This window comes from Piliocolobus tephrosceles, chromosome 6, assembly GCF_002776525.5.
Source record: "Piliocolobus tephrosceles isolate RC106 chromosome 6, ASM277652v3, whole genome shotgun sequence".
NCBI classification, from domain to species: domain Eukaryota; kingdom Metazoa; phylum Chordata; class Mammalia; order Primates; family Cercopithecidae; genus Piliocolobus; species Piliocolobus tephrosceles.
Genome location: NC_045439.1, coordinates 12,130,015 through 12,149,441, shown reverse-complemented (window position 1 = coordinate 12,149,441; position 19,427 = coordinate 12,130,015). Strand labels below are relative to the sequence as shown.

Here is a 19,427-nt window from a genome sequence, read left to right as displayed (position 1 = left end):
GGGAAAAAGGTTTGAACATGAACTTCACAAAAGATACACAAGTAAGTACATGAAAAGATGCTTAACATCCTAATCATTAGGGCAATGGAAATTTAAAAGCAGTAAGAACAGCACCCAAGGAGGTGCCACTTCACACTTGCTAGAATGTCTGAAACTAGAAAGACTCACAATATCAAGTGTGTGTGAGGATGTGGAGTAACTCTCCAGAATACTCATATGTTCCTGGCAGAAATGTCAGGAAAGAAAAGAAATTCTGGACATCAATTTGGCAGTTTCTTGTGAAGTTAAATATGTATTTAGTATATGACCCAGCAGTTCCACTCCTACACATTTACTGAGAAGAAACTAAAACATATGTCCACACACAGACTTGTACATGAGTGTTCATAGCAGCTTTATTTGTAATATATAAAAACTGGAAAAAAATAGAAATGTCTATCAACAGATATTATGGGTAAACAAATTTTGACATATTCACACAATACCAGTCAGAAATAGAAAGGAATGAAGTATTGATACATAAAACATGAATGAATTTCAAAATTATGCTGAATGAAAGAAGCCAGACAGAAAAGAGTATATACTGTATGTTTTCATTTATATAAAACTCTAGACAATACAAACTATTTTATAATTGACAGGAGTGGTTTGGAGAGGGCGGAGGAGGATTGTGATGGGGTATGAGGGACTGTTTCATAGTGATAGACATGTTCACATCTTGATTGTGGTGATGACTTCATGGGGGTGTACATATGTCAAAACCTTAACTTTTTGTGGTTTGTTGTATGTAAATTTTACCCTCATAAAATTGACTTAAAAAGTGAAAAAGTCAGCTGTCTTTAACCTTTTCTTCTCTTTGGTTACCCTCTTTCTTAGTATATTTGATATGTCTGACTTTATATGTATTACTTTCAGATGATTCATTCCGGACTCGTAATGCCAGTAGTGTTCCACCTTCCTTTTCTCCTAATACTCCCTTACCAAGTACTTCCCGTGGGACAGGTAACTCAGTTGATCCCAAGAGCAGTGGAAGTAAAGATACACAACCACGGAAGGCTACCTTGTAAGTAATCAAGTGATGTCAGACTGAGTGTATTATCCCATTCTTTTTTCTCAACACACTTTCCTTCCCACTTAAGTACTTTCCGAAGAATAGAAAATGTCTGTAATGAGAAAATATTATAAATTAAAGGGTATTACTGTCACGTGTGACTCTGTTATGTTAGTTTATATAGAATAACTTACATTTGGCAAAGGCATTGTAACCTTAGTGAATCAACAGGAAACATTTAAATGGCTCCCACTAATATCTGAAATCTAATTTTTTTCTATGAAATGTTTACATTTAGGGAATTTGTCTCTAAGAAGGCATCCCTTTAAACACCTAGCTTAAGGATATGGTATTTAATCACCCAGTGTGCAGAAAGATGGGTACAGCTGATGTCACGTTAAGAAATAAGTGGTAGCATGGAACCCAGAATTGTGAGTTCAATAAACTGGAGAGGTTTACAGACTATACTTATGTCTTGAAGCTGAAGTTATAAAGGGCCTCCGTTCTCCTTTTCCGCCATGATTCCTTTTAATGTGCTATTTGTATCTTGTTTGATTTGTTGAAGTCTTTCTTTTAGCTTAAATATTTAAGAAAGGGGTACCATAAAAATCACCTTGATAAGAGACTATATCAAGGTATAAATGATTCAGCCAGGATACCCAAACCATAGTTACAAGTTAGCTATTTCATATAGGACACCTGAACCTTTTGGTTGGAACAGACTTTTAACAGTATTTAGATTTTCTTTTTAAACATATTTTAGTGAATGCATGGGCATTTTTGAATAAAGTTTCTTAAATGCATTCTTTTGCAAAAACTCTGTGCTTGAGTCCCTTTTAGGATCTGATTTAGGCCGTTTTGCATTGCTCTAAAGAAATACCTGGGCCTGGGTAATTTATGAAGAAAAGAGGTTTAATTGGCTCATAGTTCTGCAGACTTCACAGGAAGCATAGCGGCATCTGCTTCTGGGGAAGCTTCAGGAGGCTTATTATCCTGGTAGATGGCAAAGCAGGAGCAGGCACATCACATGGTAAAAGCAGGAGTAGGAGAGAGAGAGTGGGGTTGGGGGAGGTGCCACACACTTTTAAATGATCAGATCTTGCGAGAACTCACTATCACAAAGAAAACACAAAGCCATGAGGGATCAGCCCCCATGATCCAAATACCTCCCACCAGGCCCCACCTCCAGCATTGTGGATTACAATTCAACATGAGATTTGGGCAGGGACAAACATCCAAACTATATGTATTCCAAATTTCAATTGGTCGTTGGGTATATGCCCAACTTCATTCAAAATTTAGAAATAAGTTTAGAAATTAATTTATTGACTAGAGCTCAGGGAAAGAGAACCAATGTACTATTACAAAAACATAATAGTAATAGAAAAAAATGAACATTGATATTACAGGTTAGTGTCAATGCAGAGTGTACTTTTATTTACAGAGAATGCTCTTTAGCTATACAGTTACTGCTCCCATGATTATACTATGGAAGTTCCACTTAAAAGTCATGAAAGCTCCAGGTACAGTGACTCATGCCTGTAATCCCAACAATTTGGGAGGCCAAGGCAGGTGGATTATCGGAGGTCAGGAGTTTGAGACCAGGCTGGCCAACATGGTGAAACCCTGCCTCTACTAAAAAAATACAAAAATTAGCCAAGCGTGGTGTCGCGCTCCTGTAATCCCAGCTACTCAGGAGGCTGAGGCAGGAGAATCACTTCAACTCGGGAGGCAGAGGTTGCGGTGAGCTGAGATGGCGCCACTGCACTCCAGCCTGGGCAACAAGACTGAAACTCCGTCTCAAAAAAAAAAAAAAAAAAGTGATAAAAACAGAGGCAGGACACGGTAATGGTGTATAGAGAGCCTTATGTGTCTTGTTCCCAGCAGCAGCTAAGTGGCCGTGCAAAGTTCAGCTCAGTGCACTGACCCTTACTGTGCATATCTGTCACATGACAGGGCCGCCTCATGGTTCCTCCTTCTCTAAGGTGCCTTCTAGCTCTGGCATCCTGAAATCCTTTTGTTTTTTTTTTTTCTTTTTTTTTTTTGAGACAGAGTCTCGCTCTGTCGCCCAGGCTGGAGTGCAGTGGCGCTATCTCAGCTCACTGCAAGCTCCGCCTCCTGGGTTTACGCCATTCTCCTGCCTCAGCCTCCCGAGTAGCTGGGACTACAGGCGCCCGCCACTTCACCCGGCTGGTTTTTTTTGTATTTTTTTAGTAGAGAGGGGGTTTCACCGTGTTAGCCAGGATGGTCTCGATTTCCTGACCTCGTGATCCTCCCGTCTCGGCCTCCCAAAGTGCTGGGATTACAGGCTTGAGCCACCGCGCCCGACCCTGAAATCCTCTTTATTACTCTAAACCCTCTTCCTCAGAAAAGATTGCCCTGAAATTCTTCTGTTGAAGAGCATATTTAGTAACATCAAAAGTAATGTATTCTCTTGTCCACTTATTATATTTTTCTAAATGCCATAGGCATTTTTTACAGTAAAGACTGTTGAAACCCAGTATATGTATGCCAGTTCTCCTTTATTTCAGATTACTCTCTTTATCTGTTCTTTCATTGTTGAGCATACTTTTCCTTTTCATAGACTGAATTTTTTCTTGTTCAACATATATGGTATGTAGTTATTTATATAATTTATATATGTATAAATGATTAAAGTGAATCTAGAAACAAAAAAAGTGAATCTAGAAACAAACATTTTGATAACAAATCACATCAGGTTTATTTAGTCTTTTCTGATTCTAAAGGAGGAATGTTGATATCCACAGTTGCTTTTTTAACTTGTGACTGGATATACAAGTTTGTAATTATATTTCCATCTGATGTGGCACTTACATGGATTTCTCTTGAGTGCACACTGCCACATGGCTGGATGGGTGATGATATCCACATTGGTCTTTCTTCTGTAAAATAGTATCCACTATTCAAAACAGGCCATATCCAAATGAAAATATGTTCTTTTCATTTAAAATAAGCCTGTGAGGTGATTTTGGAAAGTATAAATTATCTCAATTTTTGCTTCTCAAATTCTATGCGATACATTCCTCAGCTTTTCAGTGTCATTGAGATGACACATTTGGTATTTAGGAATACTAGTGTCTTAAAGGAAGCATAGGTATGTATTATATCTTGTCTCTTAAGGCAGTTCATATATTTATGCCTGTGTAACTTCCATTATGGTTATACAAAACTTAAAATGTAGGAAAAGATGATTTAAATTGAATGCTATGTTATATATACACAGAATTTTTGGTAAGTAAAGATAATTCCAAGTAATCTTTAATGTGTAATTCATTTTTTCCATTAATCAGACTTCTCATGTATTAGATTTATTCAAAGTAGAGTATCTATATATTTTTAATTTACTTTGTACACATTATATGTGTACTTTGTACACATAATGACATTTTTCATATTTTTTCTTTTTTTCCCTTTCTTATTCCCTCCTTCCCCACCCTCCCTCTCTTCCTTCATTTCTTTCTTCCCAAAGAAAATCCAGAAAATCCAATCCTTAAATCAACTGCTTGATGAAGGAGGCAAAAGAAAGGCAGCAGAAGATAATGTGATTGGTGCACAAAAGCTAAAGCAATGGCTGGGGCTTTGTTTTTAAGTTTTGGGTTTTTTTTTGTTGTTGTTAATGAGTGGAAAGAGAGACATAATGACAGCTGATGTTAAACTTTCCATATTTCAAATTAGATTCCCTAGGAGGTATAATATATATTTCTTGAGTAATAATGTGGTTACAGAATTCCAGTGTTATAGTGAAGTGTAATGAAAAACATCTCTAGGTATGTGCTTTAACCACAGCTGTAAAAGAGACAAATCTGCATTTATTTGTGCAGGAAACCAGCTATTTAATTGTTCTAAAGTTTTAGCATTTAAAAATCGTATGAAAGTCTACATCAGCTGAAATCGTCCTAGCTTCATAATCACTTGGAGGGGGACTTGGAAGGTAAGAAAGATACTGCATTTTCTCATGACTCTCCAAGCCCACTTGAAAAGTCACACTGAAAGGATGCAAATAGCCGTCTGCGATTTTGGCAGCCCTCCGGATTGTGGTGTCAATATGTTGTACCCGGACATTTCCAAATTTAAGTTTGGCAATGAAAATTCCACAAAGATTTCTGATAACTTTGAGCTATAAATACCTTAAAAATAATAGATTGATGATTTTCTTTATTTCCTAGAGAATTTATTTTATAAATACTTTGTTTACATTTTAGATTGTATTTGTCCTTATTTAATTTAAAATGATGAATCTAGTCTGAATCAGCTGTTATTCCAAGCTATCATGCTTAAGCTATGTCAACAGCATTTATTTGTACTAATGCTAATATTTCCATCAAAATTTGCCTGTGGAATATATACAGTTCTTAATTTTAAACTGTCAGTTCTTGAGATATACTGTATGAAGCTATTGTCAGCTTCTTTATTTCAAAATGCAATCAGCATATAACTATATTGATATTAGAAAATATTTGTTTTTTAAAATGTATCGATGTATGATAAAGATGATCTAATTTGTGAATGCATATGTGTGTGTGGTTCCTTTTTATAATGTGAAATAATGAATAATGAATTTACTCAAAATAAAACATAGGTTAATGAGATACCTGTGTTTGTGAAAAAAGTTTTAAATACTCTCCTGCAGTTTTTATTCTATAATTAAAGGGTAAGATAGTTTAGTTTTAGGTAGTGAATAAAAGAAATATACCAGTGTCAACTATAAGAGCATAGTTACTCAGTGTGAGACCTGTTCATGCCATTTGTTTTCCTTTTTCCTTCCATATGGCTTCTTTTTTGGCTATTTTTAGTGATTCTTCGTAATATCCTTTGCCAAAGGACAACCAGGTAAATGGAATTGTTACTACTTGTTTTGTCAGTAGTTAAAATTCAGTAGGTATGAGAAATTTGACAGTACTGGTTAAAGTAATCAGTACACTCGCTGTGGATTTCATTTAACTGTTTTCATCATGTCTCCTACTAGCACCAATAATGTGGAACTGAATATATTAAGATCTGGAGAATTTGGTACAGAATGAGACATCAAAATTGCATCAGTTTTTTTGGTGCTTTGATTCATAGCATTCTATTAATTTAATAAAATGGAGAATTTCAATTTATTTGTTATAATAAATTTGGCAGAATTATAAGCTTTTACTTTCCCATGATGCAAATGGGAGAAGGGAAACTGATTTGACAGAGAAAAACAACTACTGCTTATAAAGTTCAGGAATGTAGAGCAGTCAATTGCAATCTTACTCCTAGGTATTAAATTATCAAAACCATTAATCAAAATTACTTTTGGAAGTTTTTAACAGAACATGACATTTCCTAAAATCTTTGAACTATTTGTTAAAATTATATTTCCAAGGACAGATATATAGAAACAGTATAAAAAGCAAATTAGTGACAGTTATGAATGTCTACATGTATCTCCATTTATATCAAAAACAAGATGGATACTTTTGTGAAAGTTCTCAGTTTAACAACTTATCAAATTAATCCTTTAAACTAGTTGTATGGCAAAGAAAAATCTCCCTCCATCTGTAGCTGTAGGGAAAAGGAACATCTTCATCATCATTTTGTTAATTACTAAAACTTGCATTTTAAGAATAAGTCCAAGAATTTCACTAGTTAGCCTTACAGCTAACTGTAGCGCTCACTGTTACTGCAGAAATGGAGATAGGTCTATAAAGGATTTTACTTAATAGAGGTTAAATAAGGAGCACATGAAATTTTTCTTTATAACCTCATACACATTAAAAAAAATCATTTCTATTATTTGACTTCCTGAGCTTGAATATCTTAGTCTGGAGATGAGTCAGTTTTGCCATACAATTAGTGGATATATGATAAATTCTTTGAATTGAAATGAAACAGGCTCTTCAACTGGAGTAGAAGTTCTACAGTGAGGATAAAATGAATTAGATTAAGTCAGTAACCTGTTCTCAGTTGTTACAGCATGTATGTGTGAGAATGTGTGGTTGAGTGTGTCTGTGTAGGAACAATTTTTAAGACTCGACACTTGGCCGGGTGTGGTGTCTCACGCCTGTCATCCCAGCTTTGGGAGGCTGAGGCGGGTGGATCATGAGGTCAGGAGATCAAGACCATCCTGGTTAACACGGTGAAACCCTGTCTCTACTTAAAATACAAAAAATTAGCCGGATGTGGTGGTGGACGCCTATAGTCCCAGCTACTTGGGAGGCTGAGGCAGGAGAATGGCATGAACCTGGGAGGCAGAGGTTGCAGTGAGCCAAGATCACGCCATTGCACTCCAGCCTGGGCGACAGAGCGAGACTCCGTCTCAAAAACAAAACAAAACAAAAAAACTCAACACTTACATATAGTGAAGACTTGTACAATGTTAAGATTTTCCCCGCTCAGTTGGAAACCCCGAATTTGTGTGTGTGTGTATTTGTGTGAGGTAAATTACATTTTTTATTGGTCTGCATTTTTCTGTCATGCCTGTGTACTCGGGAAATCTGAAACTGAGTGTCTTAGGAACTTCTTGAAGCACATATGGGGGAACATTAAAAAGTATATTTAAAACATAGAATAGGTCCATTTTCTACCTTAAAGAGTAGTATGTTAAATACAATTATTATGCTGTTGTTGCTTTGCAGTGTATATGGTGGGAAGAAGGCAGGAGTTTTTTATCTGCATGCTATGTGAATCCTTCAATAATAATGTACCTTTTTATAACTGGGTTTGGCCATATTGATTTCAGTGAGTATTGTGCTCTCACAGAGTTAATTTTCCAGATTTCATCTCTTAAAAGTGGGAAATTTGACTGGATTCTACTTTATTCCTCTACTATTTTTCCACAAACAAATCTGACTAATTGAACACAAACAGGGTGACTTAAGAATGTCAGTTAGAGTTAGTCCTCTGTCTTTGGCCCTCTAGGGCCTAGAATTGCCTGTCCCTTCATAAGTGTCAATTAGTGCTGTTGGAATGAATACAGGAATGAATTTTATTTTATTAATATGCAGTCTAAGTACTGACTTTTCATCATTCCAAAACCTGGAATGACGAAAAGTCTGTATTTAAGCTGCATATTAATATTATTACCTATTCACATTACTCTGAACTATATTAAATAGTCAATAAATGAATTTTAGATTTTTTTAAACATTAGATAGCAGACAGACAGAAATCCAATTAGGCATTTAATTAACATAGTTGACACTGTAAGTTAGTTCTATTCAGGATTCTCTGAATATGGTCTTTTCTGTTTCTGTGACAGAAAATGACTGCCTAAGGAAGATCAGGGATATTTACAATTTCCCTTTTCACCCTGAGACAAAGTTTGTACTTATATTCTGTTTAACCCCCATGGGTAGCTATAGTTCATGCTGTTTACCTGGTCCCCATCAGATGTTTTAGATGGAAGGAAGGAAGAGTAAAAAGGGCTTGGGGACTAGACTCAGGAAAGGTAGGCCTCTGACTCTGCCATTGCCACACTGGAAGACCTTGGACAAGTGTTTTCTTCCCACTGGTATGTAAGGTATGACTTATCCAGTAGATACAGAAGACACAGTGCCTAAGGCCGACAGTACTGTAAGGGCCCATGAGGGTGTTTTGTTTATCGCCATATGCTAGACAAATAACTTTGAAGCCAGATACGCAAAAGATGAATATATTCATCTTTCTACCAATGCAGCCATAAAACATATATATCTTCATGAAGGAAAGGAGTCTACGAGGTTAAAAGTGCCTAGGGCCCATGAAAGTAAGAATGTGGACCTGTTTCTGGGTCCCTCTTTCTTTCCTTTATAAAATGAAGGTATTGAACTAGATGATCTGTGGTTCAGCCAATGCCTCTGCCAAGCGATTTGATGCACCATAGAAGTAGATGCTGTGATCAGGACTGATTAGAGCTATTTTTCTTCTGATGTCAGTCAGCAATACATGACTCCATAATAGATTAAAATAAAACACTTATGTTGCACCAGAGAGAAGTAAAGAGAGAGAAGCACATGACTCAAGGAGATAAAGCCCAAAGGCTTTATGTCGACATAGTGTTCTCATCTACAACTTTTTAAAAATCCAAATATGTGAGCAACAGAGAAAAGATATTCTACCCAGCTAGTCTTCAGCCAAATAACTAAGGCTGTTAGAAACAGGCTTAAAATACCAGACAGATTGCACAAACATCTTTTAAAAAAAATTATCAATGTAATGCTTTTGTAGTAGTCCTCCCTTATCCATGGTTTTGCTTTCTGTAGTCTCAGTTAACTATGGTCAACCATGGTCTGAAAACATTAAATGAAAAATTCCAGAAATAAACAATCTAAAAGTTTTAAGCGGCATGCCATTCTGAGTGGTGGGATGGAATTCTGCATCGTCCTGCTCGGTCCCACCCAGGATGTGAATTCTCCCCTTGCCCAATGTCTCCACACTGTCTGTGCTCCTTGCCTGTGAGTCACTTAGTAGCCTTCTCTATAGTCACTTTGACTGTTAGGGTATTGCAGTGCCTGCGTTCAAGTAACTTATTTTACTTGATGTTGTTATTATTTTTGTCAATCTCTTACTGTGCCCAGTTTATAAATTAAACTTTATCATAGGTACGTATGTGTAGGAAACAATATATATAAGGTTCAGCACTGTCCACCATTTCAGGCATCTGCTGGGGGCCTTTGAATGTATCTCCCTCAATAAGTGGGGACTACTGTATTTGAGAACATCCTAAACTAGTTAAGAACAAAAGGAACACTCTCCTCTGCCATCCATTGCTGGTATCCTGTGTGGGTTTGATACCTCAGATTCAGCATCTACTGCAGCACGAAGTGCTTATGCATGTCCTGAATTATAGGAGAGTCGGATTCACCACCCTTCCCAGAAACAGAAGCATTCCAGAGGTTTCTTCATAGATCATGAAATGAAATGGTCGGTTCACTTTGACAACAGGAGGCATGGAATAAGCAATCATTTCTGACAAGGTTCCTGCCACTGCCTCAGTGCCCCTTTCATCAACTTCAATCACTGTTCTTTGTAAAACCTGGAAAAGGAAATAGTGTGAAAAACCATTTGTGTGGCAGTGCAAAGGAGGAATTAAATGAGCCCCTTGAAATTCTTCACAGTGGTCCTACCCATGAGGTCATGCTACTGGGATTTAGAGGAGCATGCCCATCTACATTAAGAGCAGTGGTCTGGGGTTTCACCAGGGACTGCACAGGAGTCTCCAACAATACCAGAAGACCTCAGGAACCCAATGTGAAGTATTGTGGAATATGTGAAACACATTCCGGGCATGGACTCAGGATGCACTCATGCATCAAATCTTTATTGAGCGTGTGCTTTATGCTACTAATTGTTGAGCTGAGCTGGTGCTCCTAAAAGGTTCTCAAGCTGCCTGGATCCCTTGAGTCCTCTGATTTTCCTTTTGGCAGGCAAGGTGGAGGCAGGGAATGGCTAGTCTTCTGTATCAGCTTCCCAGCACCTGGTACTACTCTGAGGCATTTTCTGGGCCAAGCCCAGGGGTCCCTGGAGCCTTCCTGAATTCTGGCTGCCTATATTGTGGCTGCTTGCTATGTTTGGGAGACCCTTTTTTACAGAAACAGGATGTGATATGAGTGATGTACCTATATAATTACTGTGTTATAATAGATAATAAAAACATACACTGATTTTCACTCCAGGAAATTCCCTGATTTCCTAGAGGAGAATTAACTCCCCAGAGCAAACAGAGGGAGAATATTTCATGGTTTACAATTTAAATTTCATGATGACCCTTTGTAAATCAGCAGTGCGTTTCAGTTTTTCATGTGTTCATAGCAGAAACACTTTCAGGTGCTGGTCTGCAGGATTGTTTTAATTAATTGTCTTATCTCTCTTGAGGTGGTAAAACCTGATTCCAGGCCACGGTTACCCTACTGTGTCCTATTTAAGTTGATGCCATTTTTAGTCTCTCGGGATTGAAAATTGCAATTGTAAGAGAAAATATTAACCAAACCACACAGCTAAGGAAGAATGTAGAGAGATGTAGCTGCCATTTGGAAATGTGTGGGAGTATTTTTATAGTGATGACTGGAGTTTCCTACTGGCATTAGTGAACATGGGTCAGCAATGCTAACCAGTTCCCTGCAACATGCACAACTGTTCTGGACAACAAGCAGTTCCCCTCAAAACCAAGAACCCTTCCACTGAGAAACACTGAGTAACTGAAGGGATTCTATGTGGATGGTGACTAAATTTGTTCTTAGTTCTAGAAATAGAACTAGGACCAAAAAGTATGAGGTAGAAGTTACAGGTCTCTCTCTCTCTCTCTCTCTATATATATATATATGTATATATGTGTATATATGTATATATGTGTGTGTATATATACACATACATACACACACATATACACATTATATAAACAATTTTAGCTGTTGTGGATTAGGCAGCTTTTCAAAGAAATGGTGAGTTTGCTGTCACTGGAAGCATGAAGAAAAAGAGACAGAAGTTGGAGGGCTATTTCATAGGGCTATGGAGGGGATTTCCACAAGGAGGGAGAAGTTGGGCTAGATGATGTCTAGGGGTTTCATTGTAAAGGTGGTGTAATTTCATGAACTATTCAAGTTGTATTCAACATAAATGATGACGTATCTGTAAACCAGTTCTACTTCAGGGGCAAATTTCTCCCTGAGCACTTAAGCAGAAGGAGAGAGGTCTACTTAAAATAAATTAGTTGAAAAGGTATTTTAATAAAGTTGCTTGAAATTCTTAAAACATCCAACCTGGGTGCTATTTCAAGTATTTGGGATGTAAATATAATTTTCCATTACACTTAGGTATTTTATCAAAGTTAAATGGTTTGTAAAAACATTTGTTTTGGTGACATTTCATGCTGAGGTTGGGCTCTGATGAAAGATCCTGACTTACCCGGGATACTTGGAGATTTCTTCCAGTAGCTGAGAGTTCACTAAGGTCAGCCCAGGGTGAGAAGATTCTTCTGATTCCCATCTGCTTAAGCAGCTCATGCATCTCATACTTCTGATCTAGCTTGAACTTTGGAAAGAAAACTTCCATGTTTCTGTGATACAAGTACAGATAATGGTGAAATGTAGACAAAGCCATAGTCTATGGCACCAAAAAGGTCACAATTTTTGTTCTTTAAGATTGTTTCCATTAATGAGTCTTTCAGTTGACTATGAAGTTCATGCCATTCTCTTACAATGGCCTATCTCAGGGAAATTATTTCTAGCTTATCAAATAGTACTTCAGCTTCAGGGAATGAGTTTTATTCCTCAGCCAATGACTCACATTCTCTTTAGCAAAGTACTTATGTGTTCATTTGCCTATGTTTTAAAAACAACCTGAGATAACAGCTGCTTTCAGCAATCCTGCAGACTCCTGGATGATGACTGTTTTCAGCTCCTGGATTCTGCAGACCCAAGGAGTCTGGGGATGGATGGGAAGGGTAGCAAAGAAAACTTTAAACCCCTCCCCATCTTTAGCCAGAGAAACTCTGATACCATCTATTTTGTATACTGGAGTCCTCCTTTGAAAATATGTTGCTTGGAAAGATGAGTTCTGTGGCTCAAAAAAAAAAAAAAATAATTGAGGACATGACGTGCCTTGAAGATTAATTTATAAAGTTATTCATTCAGCAAACATTTCTGGAGGGCTTATGATGTCTGGGGTTCTTTGTTAGGTGCTAAAGATATGAAGAAAAATGAAAGAAGAATAATAAAGATAAAACTAACCCCAGGGACCTTTAGCTGGACTCGTCTCTGCCAAAATCTGAGTCATGGGATTCAGAAGCCATAGCCATGGAATTTATATTGCAGCCATTTTCCTTGTACTCCAATAGGTGTATTAACTTACTGGGCAGACATTTGAGTGCCCACTCTGCTTTCTGTTCCTCTCCTCTCTATGTACAGACCCCAACCCTGTCATGCGTCTAGATTCTAGTTCTATGCTGATGACTGAATTTATATCTCCGGCCTGGACCTCACCCTAGACTCCAGATCCACCTGTCGTCTTGACATCTCAACTTGGATGTCTAATAGATATTTCTGATCTAAGTGTTTAAGACTGAACTTCTGCACTTACCCCAGACCTGTTCCTCCCTATTTCAGTGAATGGCAAATCCGTCCTTCCAGTTGCTAAGGCCAAAAACTTTGCAATCACCTTTGACACCTCTCTCACCCACATGCAGTCCATTAGCAGATCCTGCCAACTCTCACTTCCTGATAGATCTAGAATCCAGCAACTTCTCATCACTTCCACTACCACTACCACCACCGCAGTCCAGGTAGGAGCATCTCTACCTGGATTGCTAGTAACCTTCTAACCAGTCTCCCTTGCTTCCATCCTTACCCCCTAGTGTCTTTTATCAACACGGGAGCTTATGTGCTCCTTTAAAAACAGAAGTCAAATCAGGTTGCTCCTCTACTCAGAACCATCCAGTGGCTTGCTGCCTTTCCCAGGAAAAGCCCAAGTCTTTTCTGGGGACTGTAAGGTAAGATCCTGGTGACTGGGCCCCTGGTTCCACTCTGATCTCATCTCCAACTGCTGAAGCCACACTTGCCTCCTTGCTCTTCTTCAAACCCACCAGGTACACTCCCATCCCAGAACTTGTACGATTCTGCCTGTAACATAACATTTCTCTCCCCGAATATATCCACATGGTTTATCCTTCATCTTCAGATGTTTGCTTACTATTACCTTCTTGGAGAGGCCTTCCCTAACCTCCATCTGCATCCTGATGATGCTCCCTGTCCCCTGCCCTGCATTATTACCTATTTTTAATTTTCTCTTTGTCTTCCTTCAATGGAATGTAAGCTCCATGAGGGCAGACTAATTTTGCCCGTTTTGTTTGCTGATGAATTCCTGGCATCATACTTTTATCACAGTAGCAGAACCTGAAATACTGGTGGACTCAATGAATGAATCAGCCAGGCACTCTGTGACAGATGCTGGGGATAGAGTGGAAAAAAAGACAAATGCTGCCCTGCCCCCAGGAAGCTTATAGCTCACTGGAGGAGATGGGCATTAAACCACGGTGCATTCAACGAAATTCTGCTGAGTGTTTGAAAGTATGGAAAGGTAGAGTTTGTATAGGATGTGGGCAAGAGTTGTACCTGGTTTTCATGTTTCTGAGCCATGTCTCCACCAAGTCTGTGGTCAGGTAGTCTTCGAGGGCGAGGTGGTCACCCATTTTCTCCATGAGGACCACCAGCATGGTGGCATTTCCTTGGTAGGGCAGTTTGAGGACATGACAACGAAAATTCTTGTCAAAGGTGGAGGCAAACTTGCCTGCACCATACATCATGGGCACCTTAATGGTCTTGTACTTGTCCAGGTGGAAAGTGTCGGCTTCGGTGAAGACAGGGTCAAATGGGGTCAGCCATTTCCCTGAACAAGTGAGAGAAGAACTCATTGCAGAAATCCCCTCTTTGAAAAGCATTGTTCTTGCTCAAATAATAAAGAGGGAACCTTCTATCTCACTTCTCGTTCCAAGGCATTCCCTAATTGGGTTTGCTTTTCCACAGCTCAGGCAGGCAAAATAAATTTCCCCAAAATAGCTTTTCCCCAGCCTCTAGCCCAGCTAACAAAATACAGCTCCACTTGCAGGCCCTATTGGGAATCACACACGAAAGCAGGGAAATGTTTCCTAACAATCCCTGGCTTCCCTCATTGTCCTGGACCCGAACAGAATCCAGTCGTTCCCTCATAGTTGGCTCCAGCTTAGAGAAAAGCCTTTGCCTGGCACCTCTGACTGCCACTTTGTCTCATTCACACCAGGCACAAGCACATGCAGAGTCCAAGGTGGCAGGAGTGACACTTCTCACTTGCCCACTGTTTAATGTGGTTCTGAGAGAAGGCCCCACAATGCAGAGGCCACCAGCAGGCAGGTACATGACTCTCTACACGAATGTCTGCCCTGGGGGTGTGGCCTGGCTGGTTGTAAAGTGGCTTCCCCTGCCGGGGCTTTGCAAGTCTGGTGCCAGCTCTGCGAAAGTGGCATCCAGCCCATATCTAGTACCCCATTAGGGAGGCAGGGCTGGACAGAACCTAGGATCAGGAGGTCAGGAGGTTCTTGTTTGGGTTTTGCCTCTGCTGCTTGTTGTGTGACCTTGATCAGGCTAACCTCTCTGAGCTGGTTTCATCTTTAGAAAGGAGACAACAACTCCTGCCCTACCTGCTGATTGGCAGTTAGGAAGAACAAGTAAACCCTAGATACTCAGTGTCTGCTCTGTGCCAAGCCCATCTGGGCACTTTACATTCATTGTCTCATTTAACCTCTAACTCTATAGTAGGTGGAGTGTCGCTATTTTCTATAATAAGAAGCTAAGGGCAGAGAGCTGGTCAAAAAAGTAAAAATGAAGGAGCAATGATTCACTTCTAAATCCCCCAGATAATCCCCCACCCCCCTCTTTTTGGAATGACCCTGTGCTTCTAAACGTCAGAGGGGAGCTGTGTAGAGTGCTTTGAAAATTATAAGGACTACAAGCACATAGGATGCCAGGGCAGGGCCTCAAGTGACAGCGTCTGGCACTGTTCAATATGTGTATCAATCTGTATTTGAAACCTAAAAAAACACATTCATAGAAAATCATTTAGCATTAACCATATGCTGGCCTAACGGAAGGAAAGGGAGAGACAGTTGTAGGACCCTGTGGCCTTGGGAGAGCAGAATATTATCAAAGTACCTTTGAACAAGATGTAATCCACAAGAATTAATTTGGTTTCAGGATAAATCTCGTCAAACAGTTTGGGAATTTTCCCCCGAGTCTCTTTGTTAATGTAATGATTCATGAGCCTTTTGGCCTGTGAGGCATTGTGAAAATTCATAAGCACACACTCTGTATCAAAATACCTCTTGGATAAATTGAGGAAGAGCTCTTTGACATCAAAATCCTTGTGGATGAAGGCAAAACTCCCCTGTGTGAGGCCCAGTTCCAAGTTGTGGGAGAAGGTCTCTCTGAGTCCCTTAAAGAGGGAGGGCAGGAGCCCGGGCTTGGTGGGGTTCAGGGCCTGCAAGTGGAGCCCTGTCTTGATCTGGGCTTTGGTTGGCCCTGTGGCCCCCAGCATCAAGCCTGCCATGGCCGAGGACACGCCAAATGGAGAGAAGACCATGTTGCCATCGTGCCTCATGGAGATCTTTCGCAGCAGGCTGAATCCGAAGTTTGAAGTCTCCTTGGCAAGCTGCTGCCCACTAGCTATCAGCCAGGCTTTCTCCTCCTCACCGGCCTTCTCGATGGCCTCCTCCTCATCCTCCTCTTCCTCCCTGGGAGCCTGCACTACCCTGCTGGTCTGGTTCTGAGGGGCTGGGGCCTCTGGCGACTGCGGACTGGGGGCCAAGCCGGGTACCAACCACACCTGTGCCAGGAGGACGGAGAGCAGGAGGCTTGGCACCACCTTCATGTGGTCAGCTGCAGAGGCCAAGGAGTGCCTCCCTTCAGCTGCAAGACTTTCTGTGGAGAGAAGAGGATAGAGATGGTTTTAATGCCTCCTAAAGTGTCTTAGTGGATAGTAAAAGCTTCTTCAGGGACCCTGCCTCCTTCCTGTGGCTCAAGTAGGTTAGCCCTGTCCCAGGGAGACCTCAAGCAAGTGTGGGTGACATTTGCTCACCCAATGAGGGGACATTATTTCACAGAGCAAAACCTCCTCTATTCCCATTCCCTGCCCAGCTGTCAGGCAGCTCTCAGTCCTGACTCCTTTTTTATTCATCCCATCTCCTTCCTGAGGGCTAGGGCAAGAGACCCCACTCTGGGAGCAGGAGGCAGCACAGAAGGTGGGGGTCTGAGCAGGTGGAATCAGGGGTCCTCATACACCTTTCCCTGATCTGCGTCGTTCATTGCCCTGACCCTCCTGCCATCAGGCTGCCCATCCAGATGGGTGGCCGGCCTTGCCCTATGTATGCCCTGTTTGGCTGGGGATTGGAGTGCCTGCATGCCTGTTAGGCAAGGAAGGGGGAAAGTATTGGAGCTTCCCTGGATTTTTGATCAAAATTCTCTTCTCACTGCACCTCTGCCACACAGTTCCTTGGAGGTCTTCCTTCCTTCCTATAGCTGCAACTCCCAGGTAGCAGGAGGCCCCGCAATTCATACAACCCACTGCTGGGCTCCCTCCACTGTGGCCTCATAGAGCCCTCACAGTCACCTGGACTGCGTGCTGGCTCTCACTGCCCCAGGCTGCACAGCGTGGGAGCCACACTTCCTCACCATTATCTGTCCCCTTCTCTGTTGCCTTTTAGGCTCCCTTCACATCCTTGGACACAGAGCCTGGCTCCCGAACAGTTGCGTGATTTCCATCCAAATACATGGCTTGGGGCTGGGCTGGGCCACCTGGCTGTGTCCCAACTCAGTTCTGGTGTTCAGCCACACTGCAGGCCTGATCCCAGAGGCTGACTGGGCAGGACCCCCAGGACACCTGCCCTCCCTCATCCTCTCTCTGGGCCCACTGCCCTGGGACGGTCTGCGTGGGGTCGGCCACCCAGCCCAGTGAGCGCAGGGTGGATGCTGCGGGCCTCATGAGAGTTCCCATCCGCAGAGACCCTTATTCTTGACCAAGGTCACCTGCAGCAAAATGTGACAGGCGGGGAACTCCCAGGCATCTTCTCCCTGATGCAGGGACTGAGTCCTTATCTATGCGTGAGACAAAACCGCCTCCAGCGCTAGGGCCCAGCATGTTGCTCCTTGCTTAGGCTGAATGGCACCCCGGAATTCAGGGCCTCACTCTGCAGTCTGAACGGCACTGCCCTCTACCTTAAAGAAGCAGTGAAATACTTCCACTGTGTTTCCCAAAGGACACTGTTGAGGAAACTCTTTTTGACTCTAAATGGCAAGCCCGTGTTCAATAGGTCACTCAAGTATTGTAAATGTTGGGGAAATAGCTCTTTCAGTGTAAACGCAGCCCAGTTTCATGCTTTTATTGTTATGGACTGAATGTGTCCCCCCAGAATTCATAAGTTGAAGCCCTAACCCCCATTGTGATTGCAGTAGAGTTGAGGCCCTTGGGAGGTGATTAGGTTTGGATGAGGTCATGAGGGCAAGGCCCCTGTGATAGCAGTAGTGCTGTTATAAGAAGAAGAGAGACCAGACTTCCCCTCCGCACCTCCTTGCCATGAGAGGACACGGTGAGAAGATGGCCATCTGCAAGCCAAGAAGACAGCCCTCCAGAATCCGGCCACACTGGCACCCTGACTCGGACTTGCAGCCTCCAAAACTGTGAAAAATCAATGGCCATTGGAGCCACCCAGTCCGTGGTGTTTTGTTAGAGGAGCCTGAGCTAAGACGATTACGTGGCATCATTTAATGCTACTTTCTACATTAAGACCACACAGAATACTCCTCAATTCAAGGTTAGTTCTCCCTGTCACCATGGTCAGGAAATTAGCCCAGCACGCCAACCAGATGTCACTGCTTCCAAATGCTGAGTCTTACCTTCCTGTTCTTGGAGCTTGTCCTACAGTCTGCAGAGTGGTAGCCCAGTAATTCCTGGGTGCTCCTGAACAGGTATCCCCTAAGGTCTTTGTAAGGTCTCTGCTCATCTACCCAACCCTTCGGAGTCTAGGCCAGGAGTTCAGGGGGCGCTCCTGGACTAGGACACCATCCAGCATGGTGAGGACGCACCTTCCTAGACAGAGCCCGGGCAGTGAGGAACCACCAGCTCACCCACCACTTCCCAGCCCTGGGAGAGCACACACCCCCTCCTTCCCTCAGCCCTGGGAAGGGGAGCCCTGCTTACTCCAGCAGTGAGTTGCGGTGGGTGAAATATCAAGCCTTTCAAGCCTCTTTCCCTTGGCCTCCTTCCTGCAGAGGATCCCCTTGTGTCTATAATTCACCTCTCACCCCACTGCAGCTCCCCATCTGTATGTGCAGTCCCCATGGAGTGCAGGATTGAGGCCTTTGCACTGCTCAGCCACGCAGCCCTCACGTTGGAGCCCATCCAGAGATGATATCATCTCTCCCGGTCCCTCCCTGGTTAGACTCGTTGAAGGTCTCCTGTAACCCACTGCCTCTTACCAGTGTGTGGCCTTGGGTCCTGAAAATGTCCTTCATTCAGAGCAGAAACCAAAGCTTCAGCTTTGCAACCCAGAACCTTCAGCAAATATTTGCTATTCCAAAGTATGATTCCCTATGGGACGGTTACTGATTAACATCCTGCTTGTGATGGTGGAGTTTCCAGAAAACCAAAGACCAAGTGGGAGGCTTCCCATACTCTCCAGCTCCTCCTATAACCCAGAATATGACCCAAATCCCATCGCGAGAGCTTCTGCCTTGCAACTCAAGGCTTCGCCCCAGTAAGATTCAGCTCCTTCTGGGTGGCACGTTGGGGATTTCTCTTGAGCTGTTCTAGGTGCTGAACACCTCGAGAAAGAAGGCACTGGGGGATCCCATGTATGCTTCCTGAGTCCCCAACCCAGTACTGGACA

At 41.9% G+C, this 19,427-nt stretch overlaps 2 protein-coding genes across 6 annotated transcripts in view; one reads left to right on the top strand and one right to left on the bottom strand.

Annotated features, from left to right (window-relative positions):
- PPP4R4 (protein phosphatase 4 regulatory subunit 4) overlaps positions 1 to 5,662 on the top strand; it is a 110,421-nt gene extending 104,759 nt beyond the window's left edge. For 2 of the 4 annotated variants that reach the window (XM_023205331.2, XM_023205332.2), the window contains 2 exons: positions 916 to 1,063; positions 4,542 to 5,661. In XM_023205331.2, coding sequence (XP_023061099.1) covers positions 916 to 1,063; positions 4,542 to 4,566 — 173 coding nt within the window. In that variant the 3' untranslated portion in view covers positions 4,567 to 5,661. Of the gene's footprint in view, positions 1 to 915; positions 1,064 to 4,541 lie in introns of all 4 variants that reach the window. The other 2 variants (XM_023205330.1, XM_023205329.2) reach the window with 2 other exon arrangements.
- A 3,550-nt stretch (positions 5,663 to 9,212) lies between these two features.
- On the bottom strand, positions 9,213 to 19,094 carry SERPINA10 (serpin family A member 10). 2 transcript variants are annotated; one of them, XM_023205336.1, is made up of 5 exons: positions 19,018 to 19,094; positions 15,700 to 16,464; positions 14,128 to 14,401; positions 11,924 to 12,074; positions 9,213 to 10,055 (listed from the first exon to the last, which is right to left on the bottom strand). In XM_023205336.1, the coding sequence occupies exons 2-5, from the start codon at positions 16,412 to 16,414 to the stop codon at positions 9,864 to 9,866; spliced, it is 1,332 nt and encodes a 443-aa protein (XP_023061104.1). In that variant the 5' UTR covers positions 16,415 to 16,464; positions 19,018 to 19,094; the 3' UTR covers positions 9,213 to 9,863. The 2 variants fall into 2 exon arrangements, with proteins under 2 accessions (XP_023061104.1, XP_023061105.1); XM_023205337.1 differs by lacking the exon at positions 19,018 to 19,094 and adding an exon at positions 18,436 to 18,853.
- Positions 19,095 to 19,427: the final 333 nt, after the last annotated feature.